The 12,660-nt window shown below is 37.9% G+C and overlaps 1 protein-coding gene across 1 annotated transcript in view; it reads left to right on the forward strand.

The window, feature by feature from the left end:
- SPTA1 (spectrin alpha, erythrocytic 1) overlaps positions 1-12,660 on the forward strand; it is a 116,179-nt gene extending 103,519 nt beyond the window's left edge. Inside the window, 7 exon segments of the mRNA XM_007481672.3 lie at positions 953-1,004; positions 5,268-5,455; positions 6,879-6,932; positions 7,763-7,909; positions 8,936-9,080; positions 11,248-11,309; positions 11,311-12,660. Coding sequence (XP_007481734.2) covers positions 953-1,004; positions 5,268-5,455; positions 6,879-6,932; positions 7,763-7,909; positions 8,936-9,080; positions 11,248-11,309; positions 11,311-11,386 — 724 coding nt within the window. The 3' untranslated portion in view covers positions 11,387-12,660.

The following is a 12,660-nucleotide window of genomic DNA, read 5'->3' on the forward strand; positions in this document are numbered from 1 at the left end:
ACTAGGAAAAAATAATGAATCAAGTTGGAAAGTAGTATAAATGCCAATCAATAAGCAAGGTAGTACAGAGAATAGAGCACTGGGCCTGGAAACAGGAGAAAGTCTCCTTTAGGATGCCAATTTATAGTTTCTGGGACCTTCCTCTCAAAATTAAAATTCTAGGGTTTGTTTTTTTTTCTTGAAAATACACTGATTTACATGAAGTTACATGAAGAGTTTTAATTTTTGTGCCTTCTGTATTATTATTTAGTGGGGAGGTGGTGGTTTCTTTTACACGTAATACCTCACTCTCTTGCTCTGGAGAACAAGAAAAAAAAAGTTTTTAATATGATACCTAATTATTAAGCAACTCTGGTCTTGGAGGATACCTTCTAGCTGTGTGACCCTGGGCAAGTCACTTAACCCTGATTGCTTCAGTTTCCTCATCTGTAAAATGAGCTAGAGAAGATGTCAAACCATTCCAGTAACTTTGCCAAGAAAACCCCAAACAGGGTCACAAAGAGTCAGATACAGCTAAAACACCTGCACAACAGCCTGTGCTAGGCACTGAGGATTCAAGTGCAAAGGATGAAATATATGATGCCCATTTTGATTTCTATGCCTTTAATTTTTATCCTTGGCATTAATTGCAGTCTGTTAACAACTAGTTAAAAATAAGAGTTCGTGGGGGAGAGAATGGGAGCAAAGTGATTTGGAGTTACAGGGCCTCTATCACAAGCTAGGGAGGAAATCATCCCCTCTTATTAATCCAGGAACTAGGAAATGAGAATTTCAGAGGTAATTGGAGCAAGGGGAAGAGTAAGGTAAGAGAACACTACATGCACAGCTTAACTCAGGAAATGATGGTAAGCAGAAGAGGAAACATAAAAATGAAGAGGTTTTGAACAGGTGGAACTCCACAGGCATGGACGATCTCTGTAATATGAAACTTTTCCTCTGTTTTTCTGACTAGATCATTGCTCAAGGAAACTGGAACCCTAGAATCCCAGCTGGAAGCTAATAAAGTAAGTGCCTACAGTGTCTGTGGCCACTTGAATACCAGAGAATAAGAAAGCCCTACTTAATGGAATGTTTCATTCGAACGTTACAGACAGGACAGATTAGACTTGCTCTAGTTGGACCAAGAAGGAAAATTTAGGAGCCTCCAGTGGGTAAAAAGACCCATTTGGGTTTTATGTCAAGAAATAAAAACCAAAACCAAAATGCCAAAAAACACTCTTTAACAATTCAAGCTGTCTCATAGTAGGATGGGCCACTTTAGGAGGTGGTAGATTCCCTCTTGTAGATTTTCAGGTAGAATCTGGATGACTGTGAGACATGTGATGGTGGGGATTGTTTTCAGTTATGATTTGGACTACATGGCTTCTGAGGCCCTTCTAATTCTCAAATTCTGTGATTCTCTGGTCTAATCAGTCAATAGAAAGAATTGGTTAAAACATTTTTGTCATGACATGTAGCTAAAAAAAAGAAAATGATGGCATATAATCCAGTGGGGATTTTCTACCTTTCGACTGGTTGCTTTGGTGTCATATAGTATAATTATAAGCCTCAGCTCTGAGGAGTCCATGAGGATTCTGTAAACTTCTTGCCTATATTTTCCCCTTGAGTTCTTCTCCTGTCCAATGTGTTGAAGGTTTCCCTTGTTTTGTTTTGTTTCTTAAATGTCTATCATTCAGTAAGCATTTATTAAGGGCTACATAATGGGCATTCAAAAAGAGAGGGAAAGTCACTTCCCTTAAGAAGCTCACAAGCTAATGGGGAGACAACAAGAAAATAATTATATACAAACAAACTATATACAGGGAAAATAGAAAATGATCACTAGAAGGAAGGCATTAGAATTAAAAGGGATTTCTTTCTGTAGAAAGCAAAATTTTAGTTGAGACATGAAATAATACAGGGAAGCCAGAGAGTAGAGATAAGGAAGAAAAAACACTCCTGGCATAAGGGACATCAAAGTGAAATGCCCAATCAAGAGACTGTGTCTTGTTCATGGAACAGGAAAGAGCTCAAGGGATACCAGTATGACATCTGGATCAATGTGGAGGTCTGATAGCCCTATTATTCAATGAATCATTGAAAAGATATCCTGGACCTCAGAGATCATCTAATCCAACTATCTCACTTTACAGATAAGGAAGCTACCTTAGCTAGGTTCCATGAAAGGGAAGATGACTCCTAAAGTCACGGGCACAGCCAGAATTTGAATCTTAGTTTCTCTGGCCCTGACTGCAGTTCTATTTCCATTGAACTGTGCTATATATGAATGTTTAATCCCATACTATTTGCTCATGAAACCCAAGGCTATCTCTTTCTCATTGTCAGCCAATGAATGACCAGAAAATGAAGACCAATTTTAGCATTAGCCAGAGCCATTATAGTGTTGTTAGATACCGGGCTCTCAAGCTAACATGTCATAAGGAATTTTTTTCTCCTCTTTCCCTCCTCTGATTACTAGATCTTCAGGGGAAAAGTCATTCCACTATAGTATTATGGAGAATATTTGTGTTTTTTTCTAGTTAATGTAGATATAAAGATATAGATATAAATCTTGGTAGAAATGTAGATGTAAATATACATAGATAGGGTTTTTTTCTATCTATAATCAGAATTAAGTGAAATGATTGCAAAATATTACAAAATGTATTCCCAGAGTCAAAAGAAAATACTTTGGGGATAATTTCGTATTTTAGATTATTTGTACCCAAGTTCCTTTCCATTATTCAGAATTATCATTCCCTTAAAAATAAAGAAAAGTTAACTCCATGGTGGGAATATTGTTAGTGAATAGCATTGACCCCAGATCCTGGGGATTTTATAGAGTAACATACTAGTAGCCTTCCTATCCTGTTCTAAGGAGGCTCTTCTATTCTAATTGGGTGGTACAGTTATATGATAAATTATCTATACTGATAGAGAGAAAAAGTAGCCACAATAGATCAAAATGCCAAATAGTAGCCACATATTTTGATGGAGAAAAGTGGTCATGAAGGGTTGGTCTTATACTGTGATGAAGAGTTCAAAGAACTTGCTGATTGGTTAAGAAGATCTGGGAATTTAGACAATAACTACTAGGCAGATATCAGGAAACTGACAGGATAAATGCCATGGATATCCCTCTGCCATTCTTTTTAGCTTAGTTTATAGCCCTGTACTCTTTCTTAATTTTCATGGGGAAAAAATGGAGATCTTAGATAATTGGGAACTGTCAATCAGTTAAAATGTGCTTGCATTCTAACTGTCAGAATGAAACTTAGAAGGGGCCTTTATACTCATCTAGCCCTTAAGCATGATTATCTGCTACCACATTTCTTGTAAGTAGTAATTTAATCTCAATGATGGTAAGCTCTCTATATAGTCTGTTTAATTCCCATAGTTCTAATTGTTGAGAGTTTTGAAGTTAAAACCAGCCTTTGGGCAACTTCTACTGAGTATTCTAGGTCAAATTGGACAAGTAAAATCTCAATTCAATTCAATAAATATTTTTAGTACTACTATGTGCTAGGCACCATGATAACTCGTCAAATAAATATTTGGAGCCAAATTTTTTTCCTGCAAGCTAAAGAGTCCCAATGTGTTCAGCCAATCCTAAAATGTCACATACTCTACTTCTTCCACCATCCTGTTCACTATCTTCTGGTTGGTCAGACTTGACGTTCTTATAGACTTACTCTAGTTCAGCATCCCAGATTGGTTGGTATTACCCATGTAGTCTGACCAGGGAGAGTACACGAGGACTTCTATACTATACTTTTATTAATACAGCCTAAAGTCTCTAGAGCTTTCTTTCTCTCTCCCTTTTTTGGTTTTTTAATTTAAGCAGCCACATCATAGTATTTCCTCATATTAAGTCTTCTGTTAGCTAAGATCCTGTAATTATTTACTAATATGTAATACTAAAATTTACTAATATGTAATACTTCTTACACTTGGGATTTAAAATTCAAATCTGAATGCAGGAATTTATATTTATCCTTATTATTTTAAATAACTGTTAGGTTGCAGATTTAGGGCTGCAAAATACTCCAGAGACCATTTAGCTCCCGTTTCGCCTTATTTACAGATTAGGGAGCTAAAGGCTAAGGTGAAATAACCTGCCTACCATTTCACAAAGGTGAAATACTGGCAAAGGGATTTGAACCCAGGTCCTCTGAATCTATATTCATTGCTCTTTTTTTTTTCATTGTGCTATACTGATACTGCTTAAGTTCAGACCTGTTAAGATCTTTTGTAGTTATTATATCATCTAACACATTAACTGTCCTCAGAATTTTGTCATCTTCTGATGTGGTAAGGATGCCATCTGTGATTTCAGCCAAGTCAATGATGAAAAGAAGGTTAGGGACTGAACAAAATTTGTGATTTCATTAATGTAGGAAAGCCTGAGGTAAAGATATTCCCTCTAATAATGTGGGTTAGCACCTTCTTTGAAATATATAATGATTCTGATAATGATAGTATAATTGTAGTCTCTCGGTAACCGAGGATGACGATTGTCTTTGTGCATTTTCATCTATGGTGTATAGATGAGTGTGCACAAAGACACTTGTGCGTGAAGGAGATTTAAGTGGAAAAGTCGATGCACAGAGACAGTCCCACTCTCTCGGTGTTGGAAGCCTGGGTCCAGTGGCACGAAAAGTCGTTATATCTGGAGACTTCCTCAGCTGCATTGGATGGCCATGTTCTCTTTTGTGATCCAACACGCCCTAAGCACTCCGCAGTGCTTTGCTGCATCGCCATCTCAGCCGTTGAACCTTCTTGTTGGTTTCTTCCGTCTATTCTGATGATGATAATTAACATTTATATAACCCTTTTAAGGTTTGCAAAACATGTTACATATATTGGATCCTTGCAACAACCCTATGAGGTAGATTTTATTATTATCATCTTGCAGTTGAGGAAACTGAGGCAGGCAGTGGTTTTTGTTCTTATTCACTTTTTTAATTGTGTAGGATCTCAAAAATAGTAAATGTTTGAGGCAAGATTTGAACTCAGGTCTTATTGACTCGAAGTCCATTACTTCAGTCAATAACTATTTAAAGTATTAGAAAGTTGCCTAGAATACTGAGAGGCCAAGAGATTTGTCTATATACTTACAGCCAATTTATGTCCAAATCATTTGAACCTAGGTCTTCTTGGCCTTATGGTAGATTCTCTATGCTGAGGTAATTCAAGCTACTGAACAGAATAGGATCAAAGCTATTCCTCCAGGCTGCTGTCATGCCACTGGTCAACTTTAATCTTTCTTCATTCTTCTTCCTCTCTAGCGGAAGCAGAAAGAAATTCAAGTGATGAAGCGTCAGTTGAACAAGATTGAGGACCTGGGAGATATCATGGAGGATGCTCTGATCTTGGACATCAAATACAGCACCATTGGATTAGCCCAGCAGTGGGATCAGCTCCACCAGCTAGGAATAAGAATGCAACACAATCTAGAGCAACAGATCCAGGCCAAGTACTGTGGGCTCAAGGAAAATATAGGAACTGACCAGATTTGGGCTAGACCTGGTTGGAGTGATAAGAATTGCAGAGGGCCTGGTGGGAGATGGGGGGAAGAAGTGCAGATGATGAGAGGGGACAGGGAGCTTACCTTGGTTACTGATTGATTTAGGAAGGAATTCATTGGGATTTTATTTAGTTAGCATTTTAATAATAATAATTCTTGACATGTAAATACCACTTCAAATTTTTCAAACGTATTTGTACATATGCATGTTATCTCATTTGAGTCTCATAATATCAAGGTGATATATGCGTGATGGGTGTCAGTATCTTCATTTTACAGATGAGGAAACTGAGATTTGTAGAAGTTAAAGGACCCACCCATGGTCATACATTTAATATGTGTTGAAAGTGGGAGTTGATGCCAGAGTTTCCCAATTTCAAATTCAGAATTCAGACTAATATGTAATGATGCACTTCAAAATAGTTTACACATTTAATATATTCAAAAGGTTTCTTTTAAAATGGAAATCCATGAATCAATACAGTATTTGATCCTAAACTAAAACTCCTCCCAAAGTTCTAATATTCTTAGCTTTTGTTTCCTTTAACTCAATTGTAAAACCATTCTGACTCATCCTTTTGAGGCTAAAGTGGGTACCAAGTCCTGCTTGACCATCCTCTTGCTAAGACCCAGTTGTCTCTCAATAATCACAGGATAAACATTTAATAAATGATCATTAACTACCTTACTTTCTCAGTGCCTAGAAAAGCTGAAATGAAGTCAGTCAGAATCACAAACATTAGAAAATCCCCAGTAGAGGCAGTTAGATTGTTCAGTGGATAGAGCACCAAGCCTTGAACTGGGAGGACCTGGATTTAAATCTGACCTCAGACACTTCTTAGCTGTGTGACCCTGGGTAAGTAACAACTCCAATTGCCTAACCTTCACTGGTTTTTGCATTGGAAGTGATATTTAGTACCAGTTCTAAGGCAAAAGGTAAGGGTTTAAAAAAAAAAAGAAAAGAAAATCCCCAGTGTTGGGAGCCTGAGGAATAGCAGTGGGAAATTGGATTAGATGGTCTCTCGGGACCCTTCCAACTCCAAGATTCTATAATTCTATGATCTATAGGTGTGGTTATTCCACCAGGTAGTAATCTGTTTACAGTCCCTGTTTCCCTGAACACTCTTTGGTTTCTGCTCTACAGAATTATAAAGAGTCACCAGCTGTGAATGTCACAGGCACTGACAGCTTTCCCAGTTTTTGTTTCATGGCCCATGGGCCATTCTTATCATTGCTAGGGGAATCTGTTTCAATCACAAGTGATCCGATCTTAGCAGATGGTGGTACAATCTCTTTCAGTGGGAGATGTTAGAGCTGAGAGGCATGTATGAGAAAAATACTTTGTATATGATGTTATGATTATTCCTTGCAGGGACATGATTGGTGTGAGTGAAGAGACGCTAAAGGAATTTAGCACAACCTATCAGTAAGTCTAAGTCTAGCAGTGTGCTGGCAAATGTTTAATAGTTGATTATCCAGGAAAAAATAAATGCACATAAGACACACTTTCCAGTTTAATCTGCTTCATTAACATTTTCTCTATCACCTTCTTAAGTCTCGAGTTAGCAAAATAATGAATCAAGGCTTTATTTGTAGTGTTGGCTGATTTCTGACATATAAATGCTCATACTAAAAATTTAAGTTCACTTTCCGGAGCTGGTACAAGCAGGAGCCCACAGATTTGGGAGTATACACTAATTAGAGGAGAAAGGCAATTGTCTCTTTCAGATTACCTTCTACCAAGTCTGTATATAATCTTGTACTATCTAATTATTTACATGCTATCTGCTCTATTAGAATGTACTCTCTGTGAGGGCAGGAAGTGTTTTTTGTTTGTTTGTTTGTTTGCTTTGAAGTACTAGCACTTAACACAGTGCCTAGTATTTAATAAGCTTAATAAATACAATAAAATAAATTAATAATTAAATTAATACTAATTAAAATTAATAAAAATAAGTTAAATTGTTGAGTGGCAGCTAGGTTGTTCAATGGTTAGAGAGCCAAACCTGGAGAAGGAAGGTCCTGAGTTCATAACTGACCTCAGATACTTCCTAGCTAGGTAACCCTGGATAAGTCTCTTAACCCGTATTGCCTGTATTACCACTCTTCTGCCTTGGAACCGATTCTTAGTATACATTCTAAGACAGAAGGTAAGGTTTTTAAAATAAATAAATCAATAAACAAACAGATAAATAAATTATTGTCATCTGACCTAGTACTTGAAGTAATATCAGTATTTGATATTTTCTCATTCAGACATTTTGATGAGACCTTGTCTGGAAGGCTGAGTCACAAGGAATTCCGGTCCTGTCTCAGAGGCCTCAATTACTATTTGCCCATGGTGGAGGAAGGGGAACCCGAACCCAAGTTTGAGAAATTCCTAGATGATGTGGATCCAGGAAGGTAAGAAGCATGACAGAGTTGTAAATGAAGGCAGTATTTGCAAGGCAAAAGGAAGAAGGTGCTCAGAAAATATGAGAAAGTTGTTTCTTTACCTACCCACTGGGCTTCTTCATTATCATTAATAAGATAAAGGAAAGTGCTCCTTTGCTTTGAGATCCTTAATTATCTCTGAGTCCCATGATTTAACCAGGGTATCGGGAAATACATTCTATACACCAAAAAATAATCACCATAACAGAAATGGATATGGAGGAGGGTATACTGTAACTAGAAGAAAGAAGAGATTATAGAAGACAATGATAGGAAAGAAAGAGAATGTGAAAAATGGAAAGGGCAAGTGGGAGAACTTGCAGAAGAAGACAAAGTCAATGCCAGCCATAAAACTATTAAGTCAGCCATAATTATCCAATATGGCTTTAGGGATGAGCTCTGTCCCTTTCTTTGAGGGGAGTGGAGGAGTGGGAGTAGATGATTCAGCTCTATCTTGGAGGGAGCTCTATTTGCCCTGGCCCTTTTCCAGAAGGTAGTTGGGAGCAGATTTAGATACATAAAAAAGGTGGAAGTTTTCCATGGGGTGACACCAAGGAGGCACAGCAGTAGGAAAGGAAAATCTGTCCTAAATTCAGGAAGGGAGAATGACATGTTGTAGACTTAGCGAATGAGATCAAGGACTCAGTTGTCAAAGGCAGAACTTTAAAGGGCTCACAGACAAAGAGGCATGTCTGCTTGAAGGGATACAGGAAGGTCATCTGCCATCCTCATCTTGCAATGGTCATGCATAGTAATATTGAGTCAGCAGACTCCAAGAAAGCCAGCAGAATTGAAAATCAAAGGCCAAGGTGAAGGTCGTTAACCTTAAAATATGAAGATCGCTTTCACATTTTATCTTTGTGACTGACTTTTATCTTTGCTACGTAGAACCTAATAAAGTTCTTCAATCTGTGCTTTTTGAACTTGAATATGAGTTTTTCCTCCTAAGAAAGGTCAGAGATATTTAATTATTCTCTCCTGATTCTCCTCCCCCAGGAAGGGCTACATCTCACTGGAGGAATATACCTCATTTCTGATTGACAAGGAGTCCGAGAACATAAAGTCCAGTGAAGAAATTGAAAATGGCTTCCAGGCCCTGGCTGAGGGAAAGCCTTACATCACAAAGGATGACCTGAAACAGGTCAGATTAACCTATTCCTTCTTCTCTATTCCTGAACCTACCTTTCTCATACTCCATTTGAATGTAGGCCTCCATTGTTTCCTGCTGCTATTTACTTGTTGGCTTCTGTTTTCTTCTCCAACCTGATCATCCTACATAAAGCATCTAGAATAACTTGGGTAAATACACTGGAAAGAGAACTGGATTAGGAGGGAACATCTGGCTCTGCTACTTACCACCTAGCTGACCTTGGGAAAATCACTTACCTCTTTGGGCCACAAATTCCTTCTCCATAGAGTCAGGGGTTTGGACAATCTCTAATGTCCCTTCCATTTTTAAATCTATGCTCCTATAAACCACAATTGAAATATTTCTCTCTCTCTCTCTCTCTCTCTCTCTCTCTCTCTCTCTCTCTCTCTCTCTCTCTCTCTCTTTCTCTCTCTCTCTCTCTCTCTCTCTCTTCTCCCCCCTCTCTCTCCCATTGGACTCCATTACCATTATTATTTAATTATTCTCATCTTTGTGATCAATATAAGAATTCTTGTACGCTCTCAAAAAATCAGAATCCTTATGTATTTGTTTAAAGATTCTGCCCCCAATTAGACTTTATCACCTTTATTATTTAATTATACTAATCTTTATAATTAGTAAAAAGAATTCCTATATACTCTAAAATGATTTCATTAGAAGGGTCCTCTGATATCACCAGCTGCCCTCATTTTGAAGAGGAGGAAACTGAACCTCAGGAGAAATAAAATGATTTGCTCAAGGTCCTTCTTGCCCATGGTTATTGTAAGTAGCAGAACCAGAATTTTAACTTAAGCTTTCCAACTCTATATCCAGTCCTCACACTGGGACACCATGCTGCAAAGTCCTACTTTCTGAGCCAGTCCCTCCATCTGTGACATTTTTTGTCCCTAAGACCTGACCCCTCTCCTTCCTAGCTATACTCTGTCTTCTGTTTTTGTTTCTTTGTTTGTTTGTTATTGCTTGTTTTTGTTTTTCTAAGAATTAAACCAGTTTCTAGGTGGCACATACTCAAATGGGTCAGTGACCTCCAAAAGTCCCAGTGTGATCATATCCCTGATCCTTATGTTGTTTAAATGCTTCTTTCTTAATTATTTCTACACAGATTCTAAATGCTTTTTCCTCTATGTTCTCCCTCATTTCCCTTATAAGAGTCAACCTGAACACTGAAGAAAGTTCTAGAAAGCATAAACAGAGTGACTAGCTGAAAAATCATGGGAACTTCTTATTTTCCAGGCACAGAGGGGAGCCCTAATCATAAAAATTGAAAAATGAGAGAATCCCTGCATTCATGAAGCTCACATTCTAACCGGGGAAACAACATATATTAGATAATTCAGCTACAGAGTAGATGTAGAGTCTGAATTCCTAGGTACAGTAGTGGGGTGGATGATAAGACCCAGGAGACATACTGATGCAAATCAAATGAGAACATTTAGGGGTTGAAAGGTATAGAAACAAATCAGATGGTAAGGCTCTAGAATGCAAAAGCAAAGGAGATAGCAGGGCTTGGAAGTGCTGCATCGTACCAGTAGGACTGATTATCCAAGTCATTTGAACAGCCATGTATGTTGTAAAGGGCAGAGGTCCTATCCACAACCATTCAGAAGGGTAGGGGTAGGTATAAAGCTTTGAGTGCAATCGAAATTCTGGATTCTTCCTTCAAGGGTAAGGATCAGTATCCATTCAGGAAAAAGAATAGAAAGGAGATACTGGCAAGAAGGTTAGGGGGAAAATGCACCCACAAAACTTTTTCTAACATAGTCTGGAGTGGGGAGACTGGAGTAAGAAAGAAGGGATAAAGATAATTTCTTTCTTCATGGAGGTTTTAATCTAACTAGAGAGATGGAGAAGCAGATACAGACCCTAAAATACAAATGTAAAGGAATAGTCCATAGATCATATACATGAAAGGTTATAGGATGGAGATTGATACACTAGACAGTCATTTGGGGTTTATCAAGAAAGTCTTCTTGAAAGAGGTGAGCTCTTGGAATCTCAAGGCAATCTTAACTGACTTATAAGTAGAGCTTGTGGGAGGGGTTAGTGAAGTAGGAAAGAGAGCTATTTCCCATACTTGTTGCTCCTTCCATTACTATGTTTGGAGATTGAAATACTTTTTCCCTTAGTATGCCTATGACTATGAATCTCTGTCTTTCAGGCCCTCACTCCAGAGCAGGTACAATTCTGTGCCTCTCGAATGCAGCCCTACACAGATCCTCGTGGTCGTACTGCTGGCTATGACTATGTTGGATTCACAAATTCATACTTTGGTAACTGATGAGGAGATGTTAATGTGACTAGGGAAGGAGGAGGATTGAAGAGTATATTTTATACCCTGGCATATTTACAAGAACTCCATGTTCAGATGTGTCTGGGTATTGGGGGGAGAGGGTGTGTTTGTGGATTAATAAAGCTGAGATCTCTGTCATGGGATGATCTGAATTAAAGTCCTACTAATCCAAACTGAGGCTTTATACTTTCTAGAATTAATAGATTCATGGCTAAATACAAATGGTTTTTAATTCACCCTAAAGGAGAAGATTGGTATGGATAATCGCCAGGTAATTTTCATCTAATACTGAAATATATTTTTATTGTGGTATGCCATTAAAGAAAGTATGACCTAGAAAAACTTGGTGAAGATGACAAAAATAAAGAGTCCTATCTATAAAACCAACTACCTTTAGAAGGTGAGGATTTCCCCAATGACACTACAATGAAATGATAGAGGACACCCACTCAATAGTGTTTGAGAAGGTCCCTTGACAATGATATGTCACTGAGGGCATTGATTGAGTCAAGATAATTAGAGATTTAAATCATATTGTTGGACTTGAGCCTATAAAATGGAACTAGCTAATGTTCCAAAGATGAGAGATCTTGAAAGAGCTAAATATAGGCAAAAATCAGATTAGGCTAGTGTCCTTGTCTCACTAAACTGCCTACCCTCAAAGCAACCATTAGACCCCAGATATAAGTCAGCAGCTAGAGGCAACTGTGAAAAAATTGGTACTTCTAGCCCCAGCCTTTTGGAGATAATAGGAATGCTTCAGTTCAATTCTTTTTCCCTGAGTCTAGTCTCCTAAGAAGGAAGAATCTCCTAAGAAGGAAGAAATAACATTCAATCCCTTGATCTAGTGTTCACGAAAGAATTAGATCTGTACTCAAGTCCCTAGACCTAACCTTCAGGATGGAAGAGCAACAGGAATGGTCCAGATATGAAAGTGCAAACTTGAACTTTGCCCTCCACTAATGACTTCCAATGGGAAGGGAATCAACTCTCCAGGAACTCCAAATGGAAAGTCTCTTTTGTGAAATCTCCAAATCTTAGGGTAATACTTTAAGTCTGATACATTATAAAAATCTCTTGTAGAAGGTAATACTCACTAGAGTTGAAAGAAGAGTTGGCATGACTACTTATTGCTTATTAATAGTTGTGTACATATGTGTGTGTTTTCTTCTTTATTTGGAGCTTAGGGTTTCCTAGTATAATACAATAACACTGTAAACATTTAACAAATGTTTACTTCATACCAGACATTGTGCTAAGTGTTGAGGATGCAAATTAAAA

Source organism: Monodelphis domestica, chromosome 2, assembly GCF_027887165.1.
Source record: "Monodelphis domestica isolate mMonDom1 chromosome 2, mMonDom1.pri, whole genome shotgun sequence".
Classification (NCBI taxonomy): domain Eukaryota; kingdom Metazoa; phylum Chordata; class Mammalia; order Didelphimorphia; family Didelphidae; genus Monodelphis; species Monodelphis domestica.